This window comes from Uloborus diversus, chromosome 8 (genome assembly GCF_026930045.1).
Source record: "Uloborus diversus isolate 005 chromosome 8, Udiv.v.3.1, whole genome shotgun sequence".
Taxonomy (NCBI): Eukaryota; Metazoa; Arthropoda; class Arachnida; order Araneae; family Uloboridae; genus Uloborus; species Uloborus diversus.
Window position 1 is genome coordinate 85,902,934 of NC_072738.1, and position 27,963 is coordinate 85,930,896.

General features: G+C 32.2%; 1 protein-coding gene across 1 annotated transcript in view; it reads right to left on the reverse strand.

Annotated features, from left to right (window-relative positions):
• LOC129227818 (lysine-specific demethylase 5A-like) overlaps positions 1-27,709 on the reverse strand; it is a 163,755-nt gene extending 136,046 nt beyond the window's left edge. The window contains exons 1-6 of the mRNA XM_054862431.1: positions 27,377-27,709; positions 13,782-13,859; positions 8,566-8,625; positions 7,727-7,789; positions 1,935-2,111; positions 145-291 (exon numbers count right to left, since the gene is read on the reverse strand). Of these exons, the coding sequence (XP_054718406.1) occupies positions 145-291; positions 1,935-2,111; positions 7,727-7,789; positions 8,566-8,625; positions 13,782-13,859; positions 27,377-27,526 (675 nt within the window). The 5' untranslated portion in view covers positions 27,527-27,709. The remainder of the gene's footprint in view (positions 1-144; positions 292-1,934; positions 2,112-7,726; positions 7,790-8,565; positions 8,626-13,781; positions 13,860-27,376) is intronic.
• Positions 27,710-27,963: the final 254 nt, after the last annotated feature.

Below are 27,963 nucleotides of genomic sequence, written 5' to 3' on the forward strand. Positions count from 1 at the left end.
AAAAACATATTGGTTAATAAATAAGACAAAGCATAACATTAGTTGAATCAATTTTTATTGCATCATTTCTAAGATGTAAAACTTATGTGCTAAAGTTTTAACGAATTAATGATGAAGTTTAATGAAGATTTAAAAACTCCTCACTATGTTTTCATCACTATCTTTGCCACATCTCTTAGATCGTCGAGCATAACGATCAGCAGGCGGTCTGATGGCCTGTCTGGATGGTATTCCATGAGGGATGTAATCCTTATCTCGTTTGTCGGAATCATCAGAATCCTCATTAAGGCTCTAAGAGTAAAATTGTGGCAAATGAAACCATCAATATCGAGTTTAATACTAATTTACATAAAAAGAATACTATAATTTCCCTAAGTTATGCAACTTATCTAACATTTTCATTTCACAACAAGGTTTTTTTTTTTTTTCTATACCAGGGTAAAGAGAAAAAAAAATCCATTATTTTTTTTTTTATATAGGATCAGAAGATAAATTTAAACTGCAATGAACTGCCACAAATAAGTTTGACTTCATTAAAACTTAAAATTATTTTTCTTTTCCTACAATTTTTTTTTCTCTACATGTAATCATTGAAACTAATCAATCCAAAGGGTTTCTTTTCCATATTCAATTTTAATCTGCAATAACTTCATGACTGTAGATTAAATATAAAATAATAATGCAATTAATAAAATTTTTAAAGCAAGACACCAAACAAAATCTTAGTTTATAAACAGGTGGGCATAGTGGGGGAAGAAAAAACTCCACATGGTATAGATTAATATCCAATGATATATTCCTTTGTAAAACTCAAAAAAGTTTCTGGGTGGGAAAGACTTCGTGAAAAATGAAAATATGAAAGACATTATTACTGAAATCTACACGTTTATGACAGATGAGTTCAACGGTACTACGTAAAAGCAGGAAACAAGATCCAACAAATGTATACATTAGCAAGGGTACTTCAAAAACAAGTAACATTAAAAATGAAAGTTAGAAATTTATAATTAGAAGATTTTTATTTATTTTCTTTAAAAATGGGTCAAAAGTTCTTTGATTAGAGCCGTAAAATTGCTGCAGATTTTGAGGTGAGATACTGAAAAAAAAAAACTTCTTATATAAAAAAGAATTGGAACATAAATGTTGTAAATTTTTGATAATATTATTTTGAGGCAGAAATTTTTAAATTTTCCCAGAGTGGAAATAAATCGCTTTGAAAAAGAAAAAAAAAAAAAACGGTTTTCTCTATAATTGATTTAAAATTATCGATTGTTCCCATTTTCACTATTGATATTTAACAAGGTAAAACTCAGTGTAAACTCAACTGTAAGAATATATCTCAACACTAAAGAAGGGGTCAGATTTTCTAATTAAAGAAACTAAACATTTAAAAAAAAAAATAGATTCATTACACATATGAATACTTAATATTTACATTAAAAAAATTGATACAAATGGCATTTTATCAGTTACGACAGATTTCATATTTTTTAAATATTCATTGCATAGCAGATGTATTTTTTTTTACAAATCTTGAAACAATGTTGTAAAGTAGCTGTTTTAATTTCACTTAAACTTTGAATTTTTAATAAAAGATTACTCTCTTTATTAAATCAATTATAGCTGCAGCTTTAAATTTTTCCTAATAGTTTTAGCAGAGATACCTAGCATAAAATTGTAAAATGTTTTGGGATATTGTCTGGAAATATTTAGTCATCATTAATACAGAAATTAATTTTGTTCAAAATAAAAAAATCAGAATTTCTATCATGGATTATAACTCGCTGCACAAAATTGAAAATTTCTCAACAAGGTCAGGCATTGACAAAGTGTTTTTTTTAATTTTATTTTAAGTAAACATGACACAACATGTAGATCATTTAAAATGAAACATTAAAAAAAAAAGACATAAAACAATACTTAAAAAATCTTACTATGTCATTGAGACTTGCACCACTTTGAAACACATCATATGGGTACAATATACGCTCATAATGCTGTCGTAATAGTGACCCAACACCTCGTCCAGGAGGATAGCCCATTCTAGTGGCTATACGTGACCATCTTCTTTCACGTGATACGATATCCATTCCACCTTCTTCTTGAACCACCTGAAAAAATGTAACAACTTTTGTCAGGGCAGTCGAAAACCCACTTTTTGTACCAAAACCCTGTCCATCTGGATATTTGGGAATTGGTGGAAAAATTGGCCCCCTCTCCCATCTCTTCAGAACTCCCCCATTGGAAAGCTTTGAAATGACAGCCTGGTGAGGCAATTTCTAAATTTAAACTTTGGGTTTTATACACGAAAATTAGCTTTAATTTTAATGTTTTAGGAGATTTTTAGGGTAAAATAAGATTGCTTCTATATATCGAAATCTCTATTGAATTTTTTTCCAGCAATTTGCTACTTCCATATATGGAGGTTCGACTGTATCTAGATTTGAAGATAATTCCAAAATGTTAATGTATGACAAAATTATTACTGCTTTAATAGTGTTTTGACTTCAGGTTTTAGTTCCTTTACTCAATTTTACACATTAATATGTACAAGTGATGTGCTGAATATACATATCTGTATTCACGGATATCTAATGGAAAATAAAGATATGTGTCCGTATTCTGTTTGCCGGATCTTTTACATCCTTAAACTTTTTTTTCAGAAATTGGCTACTGCGACACAAAACTGCCGATATATAATAGCTCAAAATCGTATATTACACAATCCTACATTCATTTATCTAACCCCATTTATCATTTTACAACAGTTTAGTCGTGGATAATTTTTCCTGAAGTAGTAACGAGTCATTTTGTTTTAAATAATCTGCCGGTCATCCTACCTTATTTTCCTGCATATAATCCTCAGGTTTTAAAGTTGGCCTGAATTTTAAAAAACTTTGTATAATCCGCGAACAAGGATGTCCATAGTCCATATGCAAAATTTTGAGAAGGGGGGGGGGGGGGGGCGGCTCAGATATTTTTCCCATTATTTAGCTGGATATTTTCCCTATGGAAACTAATTTCAGTACAGATTAGAGTTAGTAAAATTTGACATTTTCAATGACTTATTAATTAATGGCTGGAGAAGAAACGTTTTTACTTTTTTTTCAAAGGAAAAAAACTACTAAAAGCAAGGAAGTTATTATATCTAAGGGGGGCATGGGCCCTCACTTGCCCCCCTTTATAGGCACCCATGTCTGCGGATAATACGATGAAAAAAAATTAAGTTTTGATTTAACATACAATTTTAGCATCTAAATGGAAAATGAAAAGTAATAACTTTTAAAGCATAATCAAAATTAATATAAAAGTGATCTAAAAATAATGGTTTATACATGAAATCGTGATTATAGTACACTAATTACTTGAAGACAAAGACAGGGTTCATACACTTATGGTTAAAAAAAATTCCCCGACTTTTCCAGGCTGTTTTTTAGAAAATTCCAGGTTACTAGCTTCATTCAAAATTAAGTTTAAATAACAATATGTTCACAGGGGTCTGGCCAGAGGATATTTGGGTCCGTTAACGGAACCTTCACAAAAATCCGATCAACCAAAACGGACCGTTCACAAAATTCCGATCAAACAAAACGGACCTTTCACAAAATTCCGATCAAACAAAACGGACCTTTCACAAAATCCCGATCAAACAAAACGGACCCTTCACAAAATTCTGATAAACAAGATCAGATCTTTCACAAATTGTTTATTGAAAGAGCAAAAGCAAAATAATGCATATTTCTGTGTATAAACCATATTTCTGTGTATAAACCGATAATTTTTGGAGCCTTTTTTTGAAGTCAAATTAGAGGGATCAGCTTATACCAAATCGGCTAATTTTGAAAAAAAAAAAAAAATCGGCACTTTTGCGATGCTATGCTCCTGCAAGTGATGAGTAATTGCTACTGCCAAATAAATATAATGGTTGTTTGTTTTATCACAGCTAATTAGCAGCGGTGTTGTTGTAAACTTTTCTGAAAAGGCATTGGTAAGCACTTTTCGCCCTGCTCATGATTTAATAAACAATAATAATATATATCTGCGAAATGAACTTAGAACTGCAAAGGAATAGATAGTAAGGGTGGGGAAAAAATATGATCTCTTCAGATAGGGTTACCAACTTCAAAATTATCACCACTTAGCGTCTGGCGTTGAACTTTTATAATGACTTGATTAGAAAATATTCTTATCATTTTACCAGCATGTCAGTATTTGCGTTTTTGTGGTGCGGTGCGATGTTTAATTGTTATTCTGGGAGAAAATTATATGGGTTTTGATTTTTCGATGCTAACAAGGATTAACTCTCTTAATTTCAGTTTTTTTTTTTCTTTAGATGTCTACATTTTGAAAAATGCAATCTTTTAACATCCGATATGAGAATCATATTTTGTTCGTTTTTCAAGCTAACTGCGCTTTATTAGGATGCAAATAAATGAAAAGTCTCTTTATTTCTGTTGGAACTCTCATTTCAAGTTTTTAAAGCAAAATTCCATTTTCTGTTATGAGTCAAAAATTAAAATGCTGAAAAGATATTTTTTTTTTTTTTTGCGTCAACTGTGTCCACAGATATTAATGAAATGTTTATCATAGGACCCTAAAATGCAATTTTAAAATAATTTTATCATATATATTTCTTTTACAAGCCGTTTTTATACTTTTGATGCCTTCACTTTGAGAATTGCGATCTCTTTGCATCCGCTATGGGAATCCGATTTTTTGCATTTTTAATGTTTATTACGCTTTGTTAAGAGGTAAAAAATTAAAATATCTTCTTATTTTTGTTAAAGTTACGAAATTTATAAGTTTTAAACGAAATTCTGTGCTTTTTAAGAGTGTCTTGGGTCAAAAAGTTAAATGCTGAACCCTATTCTGAATTTTATTTTATTTATTTATATTTTTGTTAGAATTATTTTAAATACTGTACAGAAATATTTCTAGTATAATTTAACATAATGTAGAATGGTAGATAAATGAGAGAGCGATGCCCCCCCCCCCCCCGCCAAATATCAGATAAACACTCCAGAATGATTTTTTCGACATAGAAGAGTAAGACACTCAACTTTAATTTAATTGATGCAGTTTGTGCCATCTCTAAATTCTAAAATTTCGTTTTAACAAAAAAAAATTTTTTTTTTTTTGAGAAATTATTTGATTTTTCACAAAATTAATTCATTTTTCACAAAATTATTTGATTTTTCACAAAAACGGACCCTGTGAAAAATCTTAGACAGACCCCTGGTTCAAAATAATTAAAATTGTTTCAAGTAGCCCTAACGCAGAAGAACTGAAACTTTTCCTCTTAGATTACAAAAAAAAAAATTCTTGAAATTTTGTTTTTCAAAATTTTGATTATTTTTTTTTACATTTTGTTCAAAATCGTTTTAATTCATTTACTACAGTCAATTCGCGATGACTTGAATATAAAGGGACCGATGAAAACTTCCGACTTATCAGAAGTTCGACTTACCGCTAGTTTCGGTTTTCGAAATTTTAATATTAGGAACCATTAAATACTTTAATTAATATGTACATATAACAGACAAAATTACAGAACTTAAAAGGTTTTAAAAGCACAATATGCACAGTTTAATCAAAAATATTGAGAGAAAAAGAAATCATGGTTTTGACTTCGATACTGCTGGAACCACTTGAATAGAGCCGATTCTACTTCAGGAAAGGTGCACATCGTCATTCGTTTCAAATTCGGATTCATGCAGTCTACCGCTTTACAAGTTTCACTTTTTCTTTTAATATCAGTAACAGAGTACTTGCTTAGATATCTTTAATAGTAAAGAAAACTTACTCCGTCTCTCAGAAACTTATCAGCAAATGATCGAACTAAAGAATGAAGGGGAATGCAACTTAACTTAGGCCTTTGAGTAAAGGTACACAATCAGTTGACTTGACAACTAGATAGCTTAAAAGCAAATTCATTGTCTAGCAACATGGCAAAGTGTAAACAGTAAAGTACAACAAAAGAAAACAAGCTAACTCATTTTCGCACATGTAATTCCTTTATCGCACATTGGCTCAACAGGTGCTCTTCTTGTTTTAGAGGTCTATTGTGCAGGAATTGCAAGTGAAGGTGAATTAATTTTTCTCCCCTAGTCACTTGTTTCTTTTTTTCTTTCGTTCTTTCGAAATAAATTTCAAGTTATCTTTGAAAAACTTAGAGTTAAAGGAGGCTACCTTTGAGATATTGAGAATAATTAGCATGGAATTAAAGACAAAGGGGTCGGGACTTGATAAAAACTTCGAGTTATAGTAATATTCGAGTTATCAGACTTTGAGTTGTGAATTTGTCGCATAAAAGTAGTTATAAATAATTAATAATCCTTAAAAAACTGAAAAAATTGTTAGTTTTTAGCACAATAAGCTTCTAAATCAATTTGAATAAAATAATATTCTGAAGAGAAAATATTGCATTTTTCAAAAAAATAAGAAAAATTCAAAAAAAAAAGAAAAGCCATGGTTTATATTATTTTCAATAATTAATATTGCAATAAACATCCAATTCCATTTTTGGAAACTTAGGTACTTAAAAGAGTCTTGTGTATCTCCTTCTTGGGAATGACCTACCAAATATGGCGGCTAAAGCCAAAAAAAAAGGATAATTTTTTTTTTTTTTGAATTTGTAGCATGAAAACAACTTAAAAATAATAAATCATAATATAATAAAACTAAAATTCAGTTGAAAAGTTTTTAGCATATCTGGGTCCAAGGCAATGAGGATAAGATTAAGTTTTAGGAACAAAATTTTTCATTTCTCAAGAAAATTATTTAAAATGATAAAAAAATTAATTAAGAAAAAAAAAAAACAATTTGCAGCACATTTTGTGCTATTTTCACTAGTTTGTAGTAAAAGAAAACATTCAATTATGCTTTGTTTCTGGAAACTTAAGACATTTAAGCATCGTGTCTACTTCCATCTTATGAATGACCAAAGATGGCGACTATGTTTCACACGTAGCTGAAAAGACTTTCCGATCAAAAAACTATTTGCCTCAAAATTTTTACAATTTATTTTAGGAAACATCAATAAAAAAGGAGATTAGATCTCATGGTTCAAAATTCCCTGAGAAAAAATTGTTAAAAAAATTTTTTTGGAGGGAAAATTTGGAAAATTCCCCGACTTTTCCCTGACATTTTTTACTGTGTCATTTTCCCTGACAATTCAAGGTTTTCCCGGAACGTACGAACCCTGAACGAGTCAAGACAAAGGAGCAAATGGTCTTATCTTGTGCAAATAAAGGCTGTTTCTTTTATTGTATGGTTGTTTATTTTACATAGCCTGAATCACATAAGAGAAACATCCAAGTTGTGTAAAATAAACAACCTATAGGCAGTGAAATGGTCTCTGTTGGCGAATCCTGCAGTAAATTATTGACGTTCAGTGCATTGGTGTTGAGGAAAAAAGCACAGGTAATCCATGGCAGCGTGTTATCTGCACCTCATTAATTTTATCTTTTTAACGGATAATGCACCTATTATATGCAAGAAAATACGGTATTTTGCGATTCTGCTTATTTTTCAGATAAGTGAAAATATCTTTTTAAAATAGTAACTACCCGTCTTTTTCACACTACTTGTTTAACTTTTGTTTCAATGGAGAGAGTGTATAACATAATATTTTCCCGGATGGCTCTATGCTGTTTGGTTAATTTACCCAAAAAAACAAATATAATAAAAACATTCTAATTTAAAGAGAGAAAATAATAACATTTACCCTATACAAAGTAAAGAGATCCAAAGCTTTTCTTTCCACATTTGGAATTCTTAGTGAAGAGCCCTGGAAGGGAGAAAAAAAAAAAAAAAAAAAAAAACAGCTAACTTATTACTCAATACACATAAATTCATATTTGAATTGACTAATACATCTGCTGTAAGAACAGATGAAAAGTTTAGAAGTTTCAGACAGTCCAAGTTTTTATTTAATACTTCAACACATTTTTTATTTCTTTATTTTTTAACTTATATGCTTTGCTTGGTTTTGTTATAATTATATCCACAACTTTATGAGTGGAAAAAGCAGAATGTCAAACTGCACTTGAATACAGAATTATGCAACATTAATAAGTAGATTTATCCAACTGAGATGAAAAAAGTTGGTTATCAGTATATTAACAGGCACTTTTGAGTTTAGTATTTATTGCACATTTTAGCATGTTATTCAGAGGTATTAATGATAAATGAGTAAAAAAGACATTAATTTAAGGAGGACATAAATGGGCATGTTTACAAAATGTATTGAAGTGAAAACAAAACACTGGGGCTCTCTAAAAAAAGAATTGAAATGGGAGACGAAGATTATTAGGAAAATAACTTAAAAGATCTAAACAAAATATTCACTGACCCTCAAATATGCCTTCTCAGGTGAGCCCTAAAAACAGAAATGACAAAAATAAATTCCGTAAAATAAGATCTCATAAGTGAGAGAGAATGATCCGAGAAAAGGACAGTACAAGGAGTAATTATGAAAGGAAAAGAAATATTATTCAGTTAATGGTTATATTGGTTAAGACCATAATATATATAACGGAATGAATAACAAATAGAAATAGTTACTTGTAGCTCCCAGAACTTCGCAATCTGATCTAAGAAATTCAACTTGATCCTTGTTGTTGCCTAAAATTAAAATTGTTTTATAAATAATATGTAAATGAAACAATATGGTATTAGATCCTAAAATGCTATTCATTTCATAGTGTATTTGTATACATTATACAGGGGTACCTGCTACATTTCGAGTTTCGAAATCCATGACTGTTATAGAAACGGATGCAATCAGATTTTGAAACATGTGAAAAATCGGGAATGAGGCATAAAAGCGTAAGAAATGGCTAAGATGCGTAAATTTTGCACCTAATCTAGAATTTAATAAATATGCATGTTCTAAAACCCAAAATCCATGACCAGGTGTCATTTTCCTTGACTTCTGAGACTTTTCTGCTGAAAATCACGACTTTCCATGACCATTTTCGATAATAGTCGAAATCCATGACTTTCCGCATGCGCGGACACCCTGTATATACAACTTTTCAGTATCATAACACTAACACAAAAAACATTTTTAACTAAAAAATTTCTTGCAACTCGTTAAAGTAGATTGACTTATTATTTGAACTTTTTAAACAGGGATGAAAACAACCCAAAAGCAAAAAAGAGGAAAATTTACGCGGCTTAAAATGTGGACATATATTTTTCTTAATATTACAAAAAATTATATCACATTGATACTATACAACCTTTTAAATATTAATCGATTTGGCTGAATCACGTAAGTGTCAAATTTTCATATTTTAGAGAAAACTATATTTTTTTCATTAAAAACATTTGATTTTATAGTGTTGAACAAGTGAGAACATTATTTTTAAAATTAGGTTTGTTCGTAAAGTAAAAATTTACAGCAGAGTGAAAATCTAAAATTTCTTAATGTAGTAGAACATACTTTTCATAGTAAGAATTGAAAATAAATAAATATGTATATGCATAAATACATATAGAAATGATTGGTTATCTTTTTCCTTGCATTGGGACCCAAAATTTGGTTTTAAAAACTTTCTAATATGATTTCGAGATCAAAAGAACAACTTGTAGCTGCCTCATTTAATCATGAAATTCCAAACATTTTAACAGGCTGTAAAGGATAAACCATTTGAGATTTACCATGACTATTTTTTACACTTTCTTAAATACATAAAAAAAGTAACCATGCCAAGTTTCAATTTAATTCGAGACAGTGATTTAGTGATTTTAAGTACTAGCCATTTTTTGATTGACTTTTTCATACGTCGTTGGCACGATTCCAAAACATATGATTTTGGCAGATACAGTGAAACATGCATACAATGATACTGTTGGGATCTTAGAAAAACATGGTTATAGACAGCTTATCATTATAGACAGTTCAATAATTTGTGCTGACAATTTGCTGGGAAGAATGAAAATATCGTAATAGACAGGTTTATTGTTATAGACAGTATTGTTATGCACAGGTTTCACTGTATCGCAGAGGATAAAGATTCAAAGGGGGAAAATAGTAATAATAAGGAAACGGGGAACGAAAATTAAAGAAAAATCGGAATCCTTTCCGATTTTTGAGAAAAATAAGAGAGCTATGAGGCATGAGAGAGGCAAAAAAAGAGGAAAGAATTTTAAAATCGACAGAAAAAGCCGGAAAAATCTCATCCCCGTAAACCTGGTTTAAACGAAAAAAAAAAGTTATTTGGATTTTTTTTACCAACCTAGATTTGGCAGAGTTACTAACATTTTTGCAAAGATCCCTAGCATGTTGTACGACGATATCGTAAAACTATCGATACTATATCACTACGTCACGGAATCACGATATTGTACGGCATCTGATCCGGCACAGGGTGTGATATTGCGAAATCGTAAACGACATTTTGAAGACGCAGTAGAAACGATCTCCGCGTTATTGATTTGCCGATATCTTCCTATATCGTTAATTCGGCATTGTGAGGATATCGTGGCCTACAGTTCTGATATTCCAACATCGCTTCACGTTGTCTCGCCGATGACGTGACCGATGTATGCCGTCTTTGAAATTTGGTTTTTAAATCGCTTTCACAATCTAAAAACCGCGGAAATAAAAGAAAAAATACAAAAAGCGGAAAATCGTGGATCTGCGGAAGATTTTCATTCCTGTTTAAAGAATATTACAATTTTTTAGTAGAGCTCCTCTCCTGCCCCCCCCCCCCCTAATGACACGTTTTAGCCAACGGTGGGGGAAAAAAACAGGTAAAAACCAACCTGGCAAAAATATATTTTTGCAAACATTTGTCAAAGAAGCAAAATATGATGCGCTTTATTTATGGGGATCAGATGTAGCAAGTTTAAGTTTTAACAACTTTAACTATAATCTAAACACTTTTAGGTTTTAAACTTAAAATATTCAATGCATCACTGAAACTGATCTAAATGCTTCATTACTCTTTAAGTAAAATCCTTTTAAATTAATACTAAGAATGTGGAACAAAAAAAAAAATGGAGAGTAAATAATTATAAAAAAAAATCATTGCCTTTCATTTAAACCAGGGATTAATATACTGGGAGATTCGGCACCCATGCCCCAGGAAGAGGCAAGGGGTGCAGCGAAATTAGTTTATCTAGGATATATATGAATTTTTACATTGATTCTACAAAATAGATACATTCTGTGTCCCTCGAAAAATCAGAATAAACTTGTGCTGCTTTTCTCAATTAATTAGAACAGCTGATATAAAGGTTTCAACTTTAGCAAAAGTCCTAGGTAAAACTCAATTCAAACACGGAACTAAAGCTCAAAATGTTACAACAGACCATAAATTTGAAAAATACTTTTCAAAACTGCAGTTTTGCAATGCTCAGCATTTGGGTTGGCATCAATAGCTAAGTAAGTTAGAGCAAGTTAGTTTGAAAATCAGGATAGGGCAATTTTCAAAGTTTTTTTTTTTTTTTTTTTTTGAATAACTTGATTAACCTATGCATGTTTCCATCAAAGGTGTTTTGCTTTGGGTGGGAGCAGAATTTTATTATTGCTCTTATTCTAATGAGCTCTTTACTTAAATTCCATTTTTCATGGGAGGTGGATTTTTATTTTATTTTAATCATAACATGTATTTTAATTTGATTCTTTCTAATAGACAACATAAAGACTTTGAAAAGCAATCTTTGGGGCGTTGGTGAGCATCATATATAATATTTCCTTTTCTTGTCAGATTTTTTCTTTTATGGGTGTGCTTGTTATCAACTTTGAATAAAAAATTTCTCTTAACTGATTTGCATTAATTTGATCTCACTAGATGGCGCTGATACTTAACGGGCCATGACGATTTATGACTTTTCTGTGTTAAACCGATGCAGCTCATTCATCCACCAATCAATGTCAATGTTTCAAAGTTTGTTTATTTTTGATTAGTCGGCGCCTATTTTGACCGCAAGAGGCGCTGAACAAAACCACTGTATCTACCAATCAATTGCAATGTAATGGAAACAGGGGTGCCATGCAGTACCCTCTTTGTTGCCATGAGTTTCAGCGATTGTCATGGCCTATAAGAATTGAATGGAGCCATGATTTGATTTGCATCCAATTCTTACCTTAGGGGGAAAATTAAAACAACTCAACTTAAGCACGACAAATTCTGGATTTAATCTCTTAGTAAGATAAGTAACAATCTGAGATGGTATGAATCATCTCATAATAATGCTAGGCATGACAGTTTCTCAAATTTATGCTCTTAATCAATTAAAAGAATCTCTCCTCTTGCAGTTTGTTTGTTGTAAATGCATAACAAACAAAATAACAAATGAATGTTTGGAGAAGTATTTTATTTATTAGATTACCAATTTCTTAAATTCACTAGTACTTTCTTTACCAATTTCTAAATTAATTTTTTTTTCAGTGGCATATACATTGTAGTAAAAACTATTTGCAGGTGCAGTTTTAACCACCCAGGCCAAAATTTGCCTACCCTGGTTCGGCCAGCTAAAACAATCTTATAGTGAATGTTATCATTTTTATCTTTTTTACTTCCGCGCGCGCGGGTACTGAAACTACACTATCTCTCACAAGGTAACAAAAACTTATCTTAAACCTAAATTATAAGAAGCCCCAAAGCAGAATATTTTACGATGTTCTGCAACGTAAAACCATTTGACCAAAATTGTTCTGCAAGTACTTCAAGCATTGTACGCGAGAAAACGTGACATTTTCCACAAATGGGTGCCAAAAATCAAAATTGTTTCATATAGGAGGTTTTCTTCTTCTTTTTTTTTAATTGGACTGTTGCTATTTATTTCTTTGGAAATAAGATATTTCCGGAAACATTACAGCTTTCAACCAAATGACTAATTAAAGAGCACTGAATTTGGAAAATTAGTTGATCATAAAAACTAAAAAATCAAAAAAAAAAAAAAACTTTAACAGGGTGTCAAACCTAAACCGATTGAGATACTCCAAAAATAGTTTATATGCTTTCTAAAATGTATAGAAAGAGCAAAGAAGCAAAATTTTATAAAAATCCGAACCTAGGTGTCAAACCACATTTTTTTGGTTAATTTACGTGGCAATTATGAGCAATTAAAATAATGTTACTAAATAAAGAAATTGATTTACTGAAATAATAAATAAAATGAGTCGAGTTTGGGTTGCATATAATCAAACACTTTAAAACTTTATAAATAATTGAAATATTTTCTAGATGCAGAGGAATTGAAATCTCAAACGAGATACGCAATTTCCGGCGATGAACGTGTTTCAATGTTGGCATGTTTCCAAAACATACGTGTGTGGCGGAAATTGCAGTGGATGAAGATCGATTGGGAAAGTCCTACAGGACTTAGTGAATTCAACATCGCGAACTTTCCGCCAAATTATCGTAATTTGCAAGAATTTTAGATTTTCTTCTAATTTTAAGAAATCTGCAGAATTTCTGCAAAATTTTATCTTGAGTTGGAAGATATTTGTAGAAAATCTGCAGTTTCTACAGATTTTCTGCACCGCGGTTTCTGCAGATTTTCTGCACAGCGGTTTCTGCAGATTTTCTGCACCACGGATTATGCAGATTTTCTGCGCCGCGGTTTATACAGATTTTCTGCACCGCGGTTTGTGCAGAAATTTCACTGATATCTGTAGAATTTCTGCAAACAATTTGTTTGAGTTTTCCTCTCACATTTGAACAGAATTGTTCTGCAGCTCAGGCGTCTGTTCTGCGACGTACGTCGCAAATTTAGTAGTATTCTGCTTTGGGGATAAGAAGTAAGAAAACCTTTTAACTTACTTCCAATTCATTTAGCCTCTGCATTCGAGGAGTAAATCTGAAGTTGTCTACATCTACTGCAAATGGTGGTTGCCATTCCTAAAAGAAAGTTACATAAAAGCCATGAAAACACAAAATCATAAAAAAAAGCTGAAAAAAAATTTTGAGTTGTTAGATTTTCCATGTAAACAATATAGGAAGAATTGGGGCATGTTGCTCCGCTTTTCTACTTTTAATTTTTATCACATTAAAAATTTGAATTTTTACCATGAGTTTCCTAATATTTTTAATCATCACGATTTTTTTTAAAAAAGCTCAGTTCATTAACTTTGTTACATTAATATTTAAACAGAACTTAGTGAAGTAAACCTTACGCCCCACGCCAGGGGTAAGTTGGTCTGCATTACATAAACAATGTCTGCTACAATTTAAATGATACATACTATCCAATATTGTAACCAGTGGTCGGAAAAATGACATTTTTTTTTGTAGCCAACTACAACTAATTTATTACAAATGTAGTTAACTACAACTACTTTTTTCAAAACTTAGCAACTACAAACTACTTTTGAAAAGTAGTCGCTACTTTAAAAAAAAAAAAAATAAATAAAAGGCATACACAAATACACGGTTTGAGGATTGAACAAAAAAATTCAAAAAGTGATTTAGAAAAAAAAAATGGCTCATTTAAACATGGAATATTACTAAGAATTATTTATTCTTTTTTTCCTTTACGGAGCCATTTTCTCATTCCAAACATTTTTTTTTACGATTTTTACAAATATTTGCTGCAAGCCAAACAGGGAATGTTTCACTCAAGAAGTTCAACTCGGCTACTTGAAATGTAAATAGATGCATTCATAATTTGATCTAAATCTAATATAGACATATATATGCATGAAATTGATTTAAACGATAAAAAATCCCATATTAGGTGGATATTGGCTCTATAATCTCATTGACATCTAAGATGTTCATCCACGGGACATTCTCGGCTGCAACAAAACACAAATGTGGTACTACATCGCCAGTTATCATTATTCTTTTCTTTCTAAGCCATGCTCTATTCAATGTGAATATTGGGGAAATGTGAAAATTTCAACAGCAAACAAACTAATGGCATCAAACAGATAGATTGTATAGCATCAAAATAATAAGTCTGAGGTCAGCAAGTATTTTTCAGAGTGCAAGGAATCTGATTGGTGCAATTTTTACTTGCGTAAAGCTTACACCAGTCAGATTCGTTTTAAACCTTGTTTCCTTTTTTAGCCTACTACCTAGTAAAAGTCAGAGAAAGAAGAAGAAAGCATGAAAGAAGGCTTAATGCATCTTGAAAATATTACAAAAAACAAAAAAAAGTCAAAAATAAAATTAACTAAATAACGAAAAATTAAAAATTGGAAAGTAGGGTATTGACATGGGGGAAAATGTCTTTCAATTAGGTCTGGTAGATGTTGGCTGCCTTTATGGCAGCTACGTTGTTTTGGTGATGTCTGTCTTATCTACTGTTTATCATTCAGTCACTCTCACTGATGCCAAATCACCAAACTTGTTCTTACGCCGGATGTGTCCCGTGAGCCGTAGGTTGGAGATCTCTTTCGTTTTAAACAATAATTGAACACCCCCCCCCCCCAAACACCCTTTTTCATTTCTCAGTAAGAGTAGATAAGAGAATGGTCCAGTGCTTCCACATTTTTACTGTCTCTTTAAATTCTGTTGCTCTGCCTACACTGCACAAATGTCCACCTGGGCAAAATTTTACAGGGTTCATACTCACTTCGGATGAAAAAATTCCATGACTTTTCCAAGACTTTTTCATGACTTCATAAAAATGTTCATGACCTTGTTACACAAAGAGAATAGTACTATTTAATATCAAGCTTGCCAATTATTTCTATGTATTGCCCGACTGAAGTCTTTATTTTCTAAAGCCTTCAACAAATTAAGATAAACTCTGACAAATTTAATGCTTTTTTTTTTACGAGTGTTTGAAATAAACTCGGATGCAACTGAATTATACTTTTTGAGTGGGTCTGGTAAAATCAAAAACATACAACTCCACTACTACGCAATATAACAAACAAGAAGTGCTGAAAATAATGGTAAATTCAAAATTAGTGATGTCCCAGCAGCGAAACCTCATTACAAAAAAAAGGCGGGCGCCTGTAACAGAAGTGGATGCAATAGGATTTCTAAACTAAGATTTGTTTTTGGGATCGTTAAATTTTCTAGTATTAATAACTTTTACTAGTGTGGCACACATAACAAACTAGCAATATTATTAAATCCCTCAAGATTTCTAATCCTTTTTTTCAGCTACTGTTACTTTATTACTATCCAAGACATTTTCCCATGACTTTAAATTAATTTCCATGACTTTTGATGAAAATATCAATTTTCCATGACTTTTCCAGGTCTGAAATTTGGTAATCTTTTTTCCATGACTTTCCAGGATTTCCATGACCCGTAGGAACCCTGACTTTATTCCGAGTGATATATTTCAGGGCTACGGAGTCAGGCTGATTTTGGGGTAAAGGTGTCGGAGTTGGGAGTTGAAGGTTTAAACTTTCAAGAATCAGAATCGGTCATTTTCCCTCCAAATCAGCAACTTGCCAGTGCCTGCGAAGGCGAAGTTGGACTGATTTTGGCATAAAGGAGTCGGAGGATCTAAAACTCCCAGAGTCAGTCATCTTCCCTCCAACTCCGCAGCCCTGGTACATTTTATGACTCTGCAATTTTCTTTTTTTTTGTTCCAGTAGTCCAATTACAGAATAAAACATACCATTCATATACTTTTGCCGACAAATCTGTTGAAAATGCCGACTGTCGAAAAATTCCTGGGGGGTGGGGGTGGGGGGGGGGAGTGTTACACCCCACGCGCACCCCTCTCACTACCTCCCTGCTTATGGCTATTTTTTCATCATATATGTGAGAGGTTCCCACCTGGAGGGGGGGGGGCAGACCGCCACAGACTGTGCCAAAAGTTTTTTTAGGGGGTGTTTTGAGAGGTATTTTCATTTTTAGGGGAGCTTCTTGATATTATGGGCGAGGGGGGTTTGTGGGATATTTAGGGGAGGTGCAACTAAGCTCTGGGGGGGGGGGGGTACCAGATTGAAGGTGGCCTCGTTGGAACAGACCAAGCGATACGTTGATTTCTTCAGTCTTGAATTTGTTGTTAGGAATGATAGATTTTAATGCAAATTTTACTAACAATTTAACTTTTATAGTAAATAATCACTTGGTTATCTCACTTGGTATACTTGGTTGGTAAAATCACTTGGTTATCTAAAGTGATCAATACCGGACCATCTTTGCTAAATCGAAATTTCTGGATAAATTTTAAGGGGGGTGGGATATGTTAGGGAGAAGATGTTTTTATAAGCCATAACATTTTAAATTGCATTTTTAAAGGTAAGTTAAATTTTCTGTTAATTCAATTTAAAAAGGCAACATTTTTTGCTTCAGCAGGGATCAAAGCGACCAACTGACAAAATATAGGACATTTTTCAAAAAATTGTAGGACACATTTTGAAAACATATAGGATTTATAGGACAAAAAAATATATAAGGTTTAAATTGACATACACATCGTAAAAAAGTTACCTTTTGGCGCTTCTGACGTAAATTATATTAACACATAAATTGTTATACCTTATTAATTCTTTACTGCCACTATATAAAAATTTAAATTTCTCACACAAAAAAATAAAATAAATAAACTAATAAGTATGAGAAAGAGCACTTTATTTCAATTTAAACTGAAAATAATTTAGAAAGATATTACATAAAAAACTGCTTGACGCCTTCTGCGCAGCTTTTAATCTAAGCAGCTAGCTGTGAGGATATCAGAAAACGGTGTGAAACCTCTTGCACTGATTTTAAGAATTGGGGGTGTGAAAGCTCGGAGCAAGATGGGTGCCGCATTTACTGAATACCGATTAAAAGCAGATTTTCGCATTCATGTTTGGATTGTTTTAATAGGGATCTGAGTTTTTTCGTACAGTAATTTGTCACCATGGATGAGACACGGGTTCACCACTGACACGCCAGAAGCGAAACAACAATCAAAACAGTAGGTGGAAGTCCCCAAAAGAGAGAACTTGATCCATCTGTGGAAAAGGTTTTGAACAATATGTTTTGGGGTGCAAAAGGGATCCTGTTAATTTATTGCCTTGAGATGGGCAAAGCAATTACAGGCAAATAATACTCAAACCATCTTGACCAGCTGTATGACAAAATTTTGGAGAAGGGGCTTGACTTGAAGAAGAAAAAAAAATTCATCTTTGAATAATGCACTAGTTCAAAAGGATGCGTTGGCAATAAGTATATTGGGGAATTTGAGGTACGGTTTGCTCAGTCATTCCCCCTGTTCCACTTGCACCCTCAGAGTGCCATCTACTAACAAACTTGAAGAAATTTCTTTCTGGAAAAGGATTGAAAGGGCGGAAAATGAATATTTTCACTGCCTTCCAGACTCATACTAGCGGGAAGGAACTTAATGTTGGAGAAACACTGGACTAAACTACGTTAAAGTCAAGGGATATTATGTAGAAAAATAAAATCAATTTCAAACTGAAAATCTTGTGTATAGTTTTCAATTGCATGACATGCTTTTCGAGCATTGTTCCCCACATCGAAGGTTTTTAAGGGTATATTATCTTTTATTGGATCAACCTCAGGCAATTTTTCACCAGTTTTCCCTTTGAAAGCTTCTTTTTTGAGGAAGAGCTACATAACTTACAATAAAAGGTCACACAACTTGTTATGCAAAAGGAGTATTAATGTGTTCTTTTGTTGAAGAATTTTTTAGTATATCTTAAAATGACCAGATACTAATCAGAAAATGTAAGTATGATTGCAATAAAGGGCTTGCTAAAACTTTCCTAATGCTTGAGTACCATTTTTGCTCAGGAAGATCCTCTAGGAAGTATTCCTTCAAAGTTGGCAACAATTGCAACATTCGTCAACATACTGGAACCACAAAGAGCCACCGGTTGCTCACAAACCATTAACACTTTGGAATACTTAAAACACACTATGTATTTGTTTTTGCGTATCCTTTTTCCTTGATAAAGCTTGGCAAACCAAGGACCAGAGAAATAAATTAAAAAAAAAAAAAAATCTGTGGTAGAAAAAATATAGGATTTTCTTTGGAAATGTAGGAAATATAGGATGATTTTGATCCCTGCTTCAGGACTCACATATATTTTTAATAGAGACATACCGAGTAGCACTTTGGCCGAGTAGCCAAGTACAGAGTACTCGGCCTTTCACTACTCGGCCGAGTACCGAGTTATTGAGTACTCAGTCTTTCACTACTCTGTCGAGTTACCAAGTACCAATTATGTTTTAAGAAGAACCACCGACACACATGTGATGAATTTTGAACTTATTGGAATAGTAATATAGACCTCCTTGTCCATATAATAGTTTTTAAAACTAAATTCCTGCTGAAATTCAATTATGCATAACATAAACAATTTTGTTTGTGTCAAAAATTTTACAAAAAAATTTTTAAAATTAAAAAATAAATAAATAAAAGGTATGATTAATCAAGTAGGAATTAAAACAAATTACAGTAAAATCCCTCTAATGCTGACACTAACAGGACAATTTTTTTGTCCGCAATAGAGAGGTGTTCGCAGGATAGGGATTTAGTAATGTTATTTGCATTGGAACTGGGAAATTAAAAATGTGTCCGCATAAGAGGGGTGTCCGTTAGGAGGGGTTTCACTGTATACCAATCAATTATTGTTATAGCAGACCCATGTGTTTCTGCCCCCCCCCCCCCCCCCCCCGTTACAAGGAACGTCTTTTTCAGTGCAAAACACGTGAGCTAAAGAATGTAAAGACATTCCACAAAAAAAATCCGACTTTTGTCGAATGCCCTTTAAATCCAGGAGTTCCCATTTTATGCATTGAAAAAGGAATTCCTTGTAACGCCAAAACACGTGTCTGCAGTGTTCTTGCACTGTACTTTTAATGTTGTTTTATTTCCTTTTATTTTTTAAGCAAAGGCATTTTTTATATTTTTTATAACTAATTTTTGTTTGTAACAAAAATCCATTTTTAATATAAAAATTCCATATTTTCTATATTTACCTTTTTTGCATAATTTTTAATAAATAAGTTTTATTAACTTTGGGGACATTAAAATAAAGATTTATTCCATTGAAGCATTACAAACTTCATTAGTCTCAAAATTTAAATTTGACTTATAAATTTTAATTGTAAATGATTGCAGAACATAATTCTTGCTCTTTTTTTTTAATAAATTTTAGTACTGCTTTGGACAATATTAAATTTTTTGCAACTACTCGGTATTGGCCGAGTATCTGAATCAGAATTTGCCCGAGTACCGAGTAGTTACCGAGTACTTGGTACGTCTCTTAATTTTTAAGCAACAAAATTTTGTTCATTTCTGGTTTAAATAATTGCATCTAATTAATTAAATGTATGATCGGTCATGTATAGCAGAAAAGATCTTACAGTTACGTTTAATGGCCCTAATATTAATGTACTAAATGACATCTGACATGCCTTACTTTGTCCCTTTATTTTATCATGAAAGTGATTTTTTTTTTTTTTTTTTTTTTTTTTGTACAATATTAAAACTGTAATTTTTCAAATGAAAATATGCTGAAATTCGGGACCACCAGATTAGTCAACATCCCATAAGATAATAGGGGAAATTAAATTGGGGCTCGTTAGACCGACCTTGATAATTTTAATACCCTTTTTTTTATTTACAACCAACAAAAAGTGGCGTCTATAGTTCTACAATTCCTATAATGATATCATATAGTAGTTCATGAAATACACCGCCAGCTCAGTCAATTCCAGCCGAGGACTGCATTTTCCTATGCTGGGCTGATGAGTGCGCTAATAAGCACGAAACTGCAGTCCTCGGTTGGAATTGACTGAGCTGGCGGTGTATTTCATGTATTTCTGCCTTAGCCCTGGCTATAGGGCAGTAACTTACTAAATATACCTGCCTTGCCTTCAATAATCGAGTTGAACCGAACCATTGCTTCGATCACGCGTCTGGTCAGTGCTAATTCTGTATTAGCAACCAGTTTGTTTGGCACTCTTGGCTTCCTTATGAGGTTTTCCACCTCCAGCTCAGTCACTCAGGCTGATGAGTGGAAATAAGCATGAAACTGCAGTCCTTGGCTGGAATTGACTGAGCTGGCGGTGTATTTGATGTATTTCTGCCATAGCCCTGGCTATAGGGCGGTAACTTACTAAACATATGGTAGTTATTATGAACAATTTTCAGAAACTTATATTTTGGCAGTGCTATTTTTGATTGATTAACTTTCATAACTAAGCAACTTTATTTTTTTAAATGATTTTCATGAAGAATGAAGCAATAAGTTGAATTCCTCTCTTAAAATAAGTTCTTTTAGTTCTTAAGTATTAGCAGTTTATTTTTTGCTGTAAAAAAAAAAAAAAAAAAATCAGGAGACCAAGAACCCTTCACTTTTAGAAAACCGACAAACAATTTTTAGAACAATTAAACAAGCAATACTCCTTTATTAGCAATAGTGAAGTTGCTAAAAACACAAACTGTGCTGATTCTTGAAAAAATGTAACAGTAGATGTTAGTCAATTTTAATTATATTGATCTTTAAACTTTGGTTTTTGTTTTTTATCACAAAACATTTGTTTGGTACAAATGTTGGATATTATTTAACATTAAAATTGTAATAGGAGTTGTTTTTGTAATGTGGGTTAGTTCACTTCACAAAGTTCTCTTAAAACAATAATGTGAAAAAAGGTAATGAATTGAAAATTTTCTGGGATGATGAGAAATATTTAATGTAACTCATGGTAGAAAATAAAACTACTAATTGAATTTTATGTTGAGATTAAAAAAAAAAAGAAAAGTAGAGAGTCAGACCAATGTGCCCCGACTCCCTCTATACCAGGGGTCTGGCCAGAGGATATTTGGATCCGTTAAAGGACCCTTCACAAAAATTCGATCAACCAAAACGGACCTTTCACAAAATCCCGATCAAACAAAATGGACCTTTCACAAAATCCCGATCAAACAAAACGGACCCTTCACAAAATTCTGATAAACAAGATCGGATCTGACAAATTGTTTATTGAAAGAGCAAATCTGAAAGCAAAATAACGCATATTTCTGTGTATAAACCGATAATTTTTGGAACCTTTTTTTAAGTCAAATTAGAGGGATCAGCTTATACAAAATCGGCTAATTTTGGGAAAAAAAAAAAAAAATCGGCACTCTTGGGGTGCTCCTGCAAGCGATAAATAATTGCTACTGCCAAATAAATATAATGGTTGTTTGTTTTATCACAGCTAATTAGCAGCGGTGTTTTTGTAAACTTTTCTGAAAAGGCATTGGTAAGCACTTTTTCTCTGCTCATGATTTAATAAACAATAATAATATAAATAATTGCTACTGCCAAATAAATATAATGGTTGTTTGTTTTATCACAGCTAATTAGCAGCAGTGTTTTTGTAAACTTTTCTGAAAAGGCATTGGTAAGCACTTTTCTCTGCTCATGATTTAATAAACAATTAATAATATATATCTGCGAAATGAACTTAGAACTGCAAAGGGATAGTAAGGGTGAGGAAAAAATATGATCGCTTCCGATAGTGTTACCAACTTCAAAATTATCACCACTTAGCGGTCTGGCGTTGAACCTTTAATAATGACTTGATTAGAAAATATTCTCATCATTTTGCCAGCTTGGCAATATTTGCGTTTTTAAGGTGCAGTGCCATACAATGTTAAATTGTTATTTTGGGAGAAAATTATATGGGTTTTGATTTCTCGATGTTGACAAGGATGATGAACTTTAAATAAACTCTTTTAATTACAGTTTTTTTTTTTTCCTTTAGATGTCTACATTTTGAAAAATGCAATCTTTTAACATCCAATATGAGAATCATATTTTGTTCTTTTTTCAAGCTAACTTCGCTTTATTAGGATTCAAATAAATGAAAAGTCTTTTTATTTCTGTTAGAACTCTCATTTCAAGTTTTTAAAGCAAAATTCCATTTTCTGTTATGAGTAAAAAAATTAAAATGCTAAATAGATGGTTGATTTTATTTTATTTTTTGGGTGGCTGAACATGGCAACATGTTTCTCAGTTCATATCCGTATGAGGTTTGGCACTAACTGCAAAAAGACTTGAAGGATTATCAAACTAATCAGTACATTTTTAAAGGAAAAGATGGTGGAGTTTAAAGAAGAAACAAACTTGATTTCTGTCCAGATAAAAAACAACAGGGTAGTTATATACACAAAAGATCAGTGCAGTAGAAGATTTATATATTTGGTGAAAAGAACAAATCAGGCAATATAGAAAAATCATTCAAGTGTCACCTGAGGAAAGATCGTTTTAGTGAAACCAAAGCTCAACGAGAGAGTGATCGTTTAATTACTTTTGTTCAAAAGATTGGATGGCTAATCAGTTGAATTACAGTATCATTTGGGGATAAATAGAACTGCAGGACTATTTTACGTTTTAAAGCTACTGTAATGCAAAGTTTTGTTTTTTGTTTTTAAAGGGCGTTTCAGAATTTTAGTTGCAGAATATGTTTATTCTACATCAAGAGCAGGGGATGGGTGATTTTCTTTTATTCCAGGTACTTTTTTCACATTTATCATTTCTTCAAACGATAGCATTTCAATAGTTAAATTATTTTTCAGACCGGGTACGGAATAGGACAGCGGGATTTCCAGTTTGTTCTAGATGTATTGGGTTATTTTTTTTACACTTAATATTTGAGGAAGATTTCTATTCTTTGAGTGGGGCTAAAGGAGCAAACCATGCAATATATGAAGATCTTTCAAGTTCACAAGGAAAAAGTTATTAAAACAACTGCTCAGTGGGCATTAGATAAATCAAGCTGTGATAAATGTACGCACTGTGGCACCAAGTATCTCAAAAGCATTTTTCTTTTTACCTACTTTTTTCAACAAATGGTCCAAACACTTGATAGTTTATTGAAATTTTTTTTACAAAGTTTGAACAGAACAATGTCTGTAGGGTCCTCTAGTTACATGCGTATAGAGTCATTATCCTGTAACAGGGGAGGTCTCACAGGACCGCTCAAAAGTTTATCTAACCATACTTCATTTTTAGTCTGATTGATTGGTTTTTCTAAATAGCTTCTTGTTTTGTGACCTTGAACCCCCCCCCCCCCCCCATCAGTATCTGTTGGCACGTGCATTTGGTTTAAATTTCATTGCATTCTTTGGTAGAGGTCTGTGAGACCTCATCTCCTCTTCAGTGGTACATTTTTCTGTAGTAGTAGACACAGCTTTTAACGTTTGTACCGCGAATATGGATTTATTTATTTGGTTCGTGTTATGAGGAAAAGATGCAAAACTGTTCGAAATAAGGTTGCTATTTTCAAGGCGGTGTATTTCAAGGTTGCTATTTGTTTAAAAGGTTCTTAAAAGGTACAAAATGAATGTTAAAGGGACAATAAGAGCGTAATTATTTATGGAAATACGGCGCGATTATACTAATAGTTTAGGTGCTGTCGAAATTTTACAGTAAGGTGATATAGGGTCAGGTGGGGGTGAAATGGGTCATGGGGTGAAATGGGTCATGCTGTGTATCTTTATTAATAAAAATTTTTGGTCTCGGCTGAATTTTTCTCAAACTTTACACAAGTTATGAGGGGCTTTTTGGCTACAATTTTGATTTTTTTTAAAGTTTCTGTGTAAATTGCTGGGAGCACTACACTGACATTTTGTTTCTCAACTCACATGCGAATTTTTTAGGAAGCCTGACAAACTTCTTAAAATCTTGCTATCCATTTTTTTTCAATTGAAATTCTCAAGTGTTATCAGTTAGAACAGACTTTCATCTACAATTTGCAAAAAAAACAGGTAGAAAAAAGTATCAATTCTTTCTTTTTTTGTTGCTATTTTCATGTGGTTGGGTGAAATGGGGCATAGTTAGGCTTAGCGAATTTTAATTCATAATGAGAGTAAATTGACTTTCAAAATCCATAAATAGGTCTTCAACGGAAATTTAGAAGATTTTTACATGTAACAAAAATTAAGTATGTATTATTAATGTGTAGAATTCAAAAGCTAAACTGCCATCCATATTTACAACCTATTACCTACCTACTCTTTCCTAATTCAAATGTTTTATTTATTCAATGAAAATGCATGGGGTGTATGTAAGAAAAAGGGAAAAGAAAAATTCAGACTATGATTTAGAGGCTGCACTAAATTTAAGTTGAAGGTGATTTACCAATTCCTGCAGCTGCAAGGAAACATAATATGCCAAGAGAAACATCGAGGAGATGGATCTCCTGCGCACAAAGTCGAAAAGGTTGGTTAAACGTACAACGCTAAGTGAAGAAGAAAAATGTATTGCTTCAGCTCTACAAAGTTTGATTCCCCATTTGATAGAAAGATACAATCATTGTTGCTAAGGTATTTATAAAGACTAATTCTGAAAAATGCAATTGTGGCACTCTTGGCATAGAGTGAGCCAGGAATTTTGAAAAAAGATAGGCATGCCACTTATGTAAGAGAAAGCAAGAATTGCTCACGAAAGCAAGAGCCTGGACATCTTCTAAAAAGCAGCAACCGAATGAAACCCAACTCTTGGATGAAGAAATGTCTGAGTTACTTATGCAAGAACCAACACCTGGGAAGTGGGTTCTTGTGTAATACACGGGCAAGAAATCATCAAAAGAATTTGTTGATTACTTGACTAAAGTCAATGACCAAGATTATAACAGCATAAATTTTCTACGAAAAGCCAACTCAGGCAAATACTACATCTTTTCTGAGTAGGAAGATACAGACATTGTTTCTAGATGTCAAATTCTGAAGACATTGAATGAGCAGAATTCGATTGTTGCGGACATTATATTTTTGAGTTTTACTTCAAAAATTTTTTTTGTTGAATATGTTAAAATAAATAAATGGTTCTTTGGAAACAATTTCTCTCAGCTATCATACGTGTTTTAGTAATAATTTCTTAGTTATTGTATGTTTCTATTGCAATGACCCATTTCACCCCACCGTGGGGTTGATTGGGTCAGATGCTTTAATTGCAATTTTCAGATTGTCAATGACAACAAATTTCAATGAGAAGCAGCTTAAATTAAAGGGGAAGAATCAGATGTAAAGAAGAAATTTTTAAAAAAGTACAATAAAAAAGTTTATGGGTTTGCAAATGGCATCATTTTAAAAAATAGACAAAATCCGCCCCATTTCACCCCACCTGTTCCTAATCACTTTTATGAAGTGTTAAAATGTTCTTTATGTATTTAATAACTAAAATGAAATCATTAATAAATAACAGAATCATTTTTATTCTAGTAGTACGTTATTTACTGCAGCATATGATTTTTTTTCGAAAAAACTTAAGACTGTCCTCGGAAAAGGAATATTTCAATTTAATATTAAAAAATATTTTTTGCACGGGCTCATAAAAGTTCAAAGAACATCTAAGGCAAATTACAGGAATTTATCTCAATTACACGGTTTTAAAGAAACTTTTAAACAGAGCGGTCTCTGAGACTTCACGTTCCCTGTTACGCCCTACCTTTTCACCTCCCCTGTTACGGGTTAACATGCCTTTTTTAGGCCCTAACTATTTAATTTACCATTCGATGAGCACAATTTTTTATTTTGAGTTTGTTTCTTCATGACATAAACAGAAATTTAAAAAATTGTTATGGCAAAAAAAATGTCATGTTATGGACTTTACATAATTGTTCAAAATGCTGCAAAATGTTTGCTGCATGTTTGAATACCTTTTATTTTACTAATTAAAAATTCAGTCTTTGTTCTTAATTGCTACAAATATTTGGATTTCATTTAGAATAGGTGGTCAAAATTTTGCTGAATTGAGAGTATACTATTTGGTAAGTAGGTGGATCACCGCATGTAAAGTGCAGTTGCAATTAATGTGGGATACGTTGAAGGTCCTATGGGCAAGAAAGTCCACTTCATAATAGTTTCTAAATTCTTCTAAGATCAAATAGGAAACCCTAGCCCCAACCACCCAAGTAGAATGCACAAATTTTACATAAATCAAAGCCTATAAAAGCCCAAATTTACAACAAACAAATTAATGTATAAATTATTAAAAAATTGTTGCTCTTTCCCCTCAATAAAAAATTACTTCAAGGTCTATGAAAAAAGTCCTTCATTTTAAACCGAAATAAGCGCCATTTTTTTTCTGCGAAATTAATTAAAATTTTAAATTTAATCAGGTGAAATAGCTTTAGTTTCATTTAAAAAAAAAGAGAGAAAAAAAACATTCAATGGGAAAAAATTAAAATCTTGGCGATATTTATTTTTTGACATTTACGGCCAATAACGCTAAAAATATATAACATTGAAACTTATTCCTAAGTACAATGGTTTAATAACACACATATTAGACTAAAATTAAGAAATTTCACTATTTAAGAAAGCTGCTGTAAGCTGAAAACAGTGAAATACAATTTTCCTTTTCTTGGGTTTTGCTTCATCTTCTCAGTTTTTTTTTTTTTTTTCCTTTTGACAATTATTGAACTGACAAATAAATATGGAAATACGTCAAATTCCAACAAGCACAGCAATTTGCAAAAGAACATCTGAAATAACTTACTGGAGGAGGTTTGATTTTACAAATGCCTCTCTGTTCAGCTTCAGGTCTGATTTTAGCTATGTAGGCTAGCGGATCTTTAAACTCTTCGGCTGTGGGTTCGTAGACTGGGGCCTCAGGCGGAGGTCTAAATTCAAATTCACCAGCATTCATTTCACAAAAGTGAAATATAACCTCATAAACAAAATAAAATTGCACATAATTATCAGACAAAAGCCTTTAACAACACTTTACAGTTCAGGAAATCATTTTATGGAATTGTAAAAACACCAATCTGATATGATCACTTCGCAAACAAAAAATACACTTAATAAGAAAAAAAACCATAGAACAAGAACAATTAGTTGTGTTGGCATCGATGGCATAGTTCAAATTTATGCCACTAATGTCGCATTTTCTGGTATGAAAAATAAGGATTTACGCTTGAAATTCGTATAAAGTTTGTTCAGAAAATATTATTTGAAGGAAAATTTGAAAACCGAAATGGTTCTTTCAATGAGATGATAACACAACATCAAATCACCTGTGAAAGTTGAAAAAATATATTTAAAGTGGAGAATCCAGAAAAAAGTGTGCTGCAAAGATTTTAA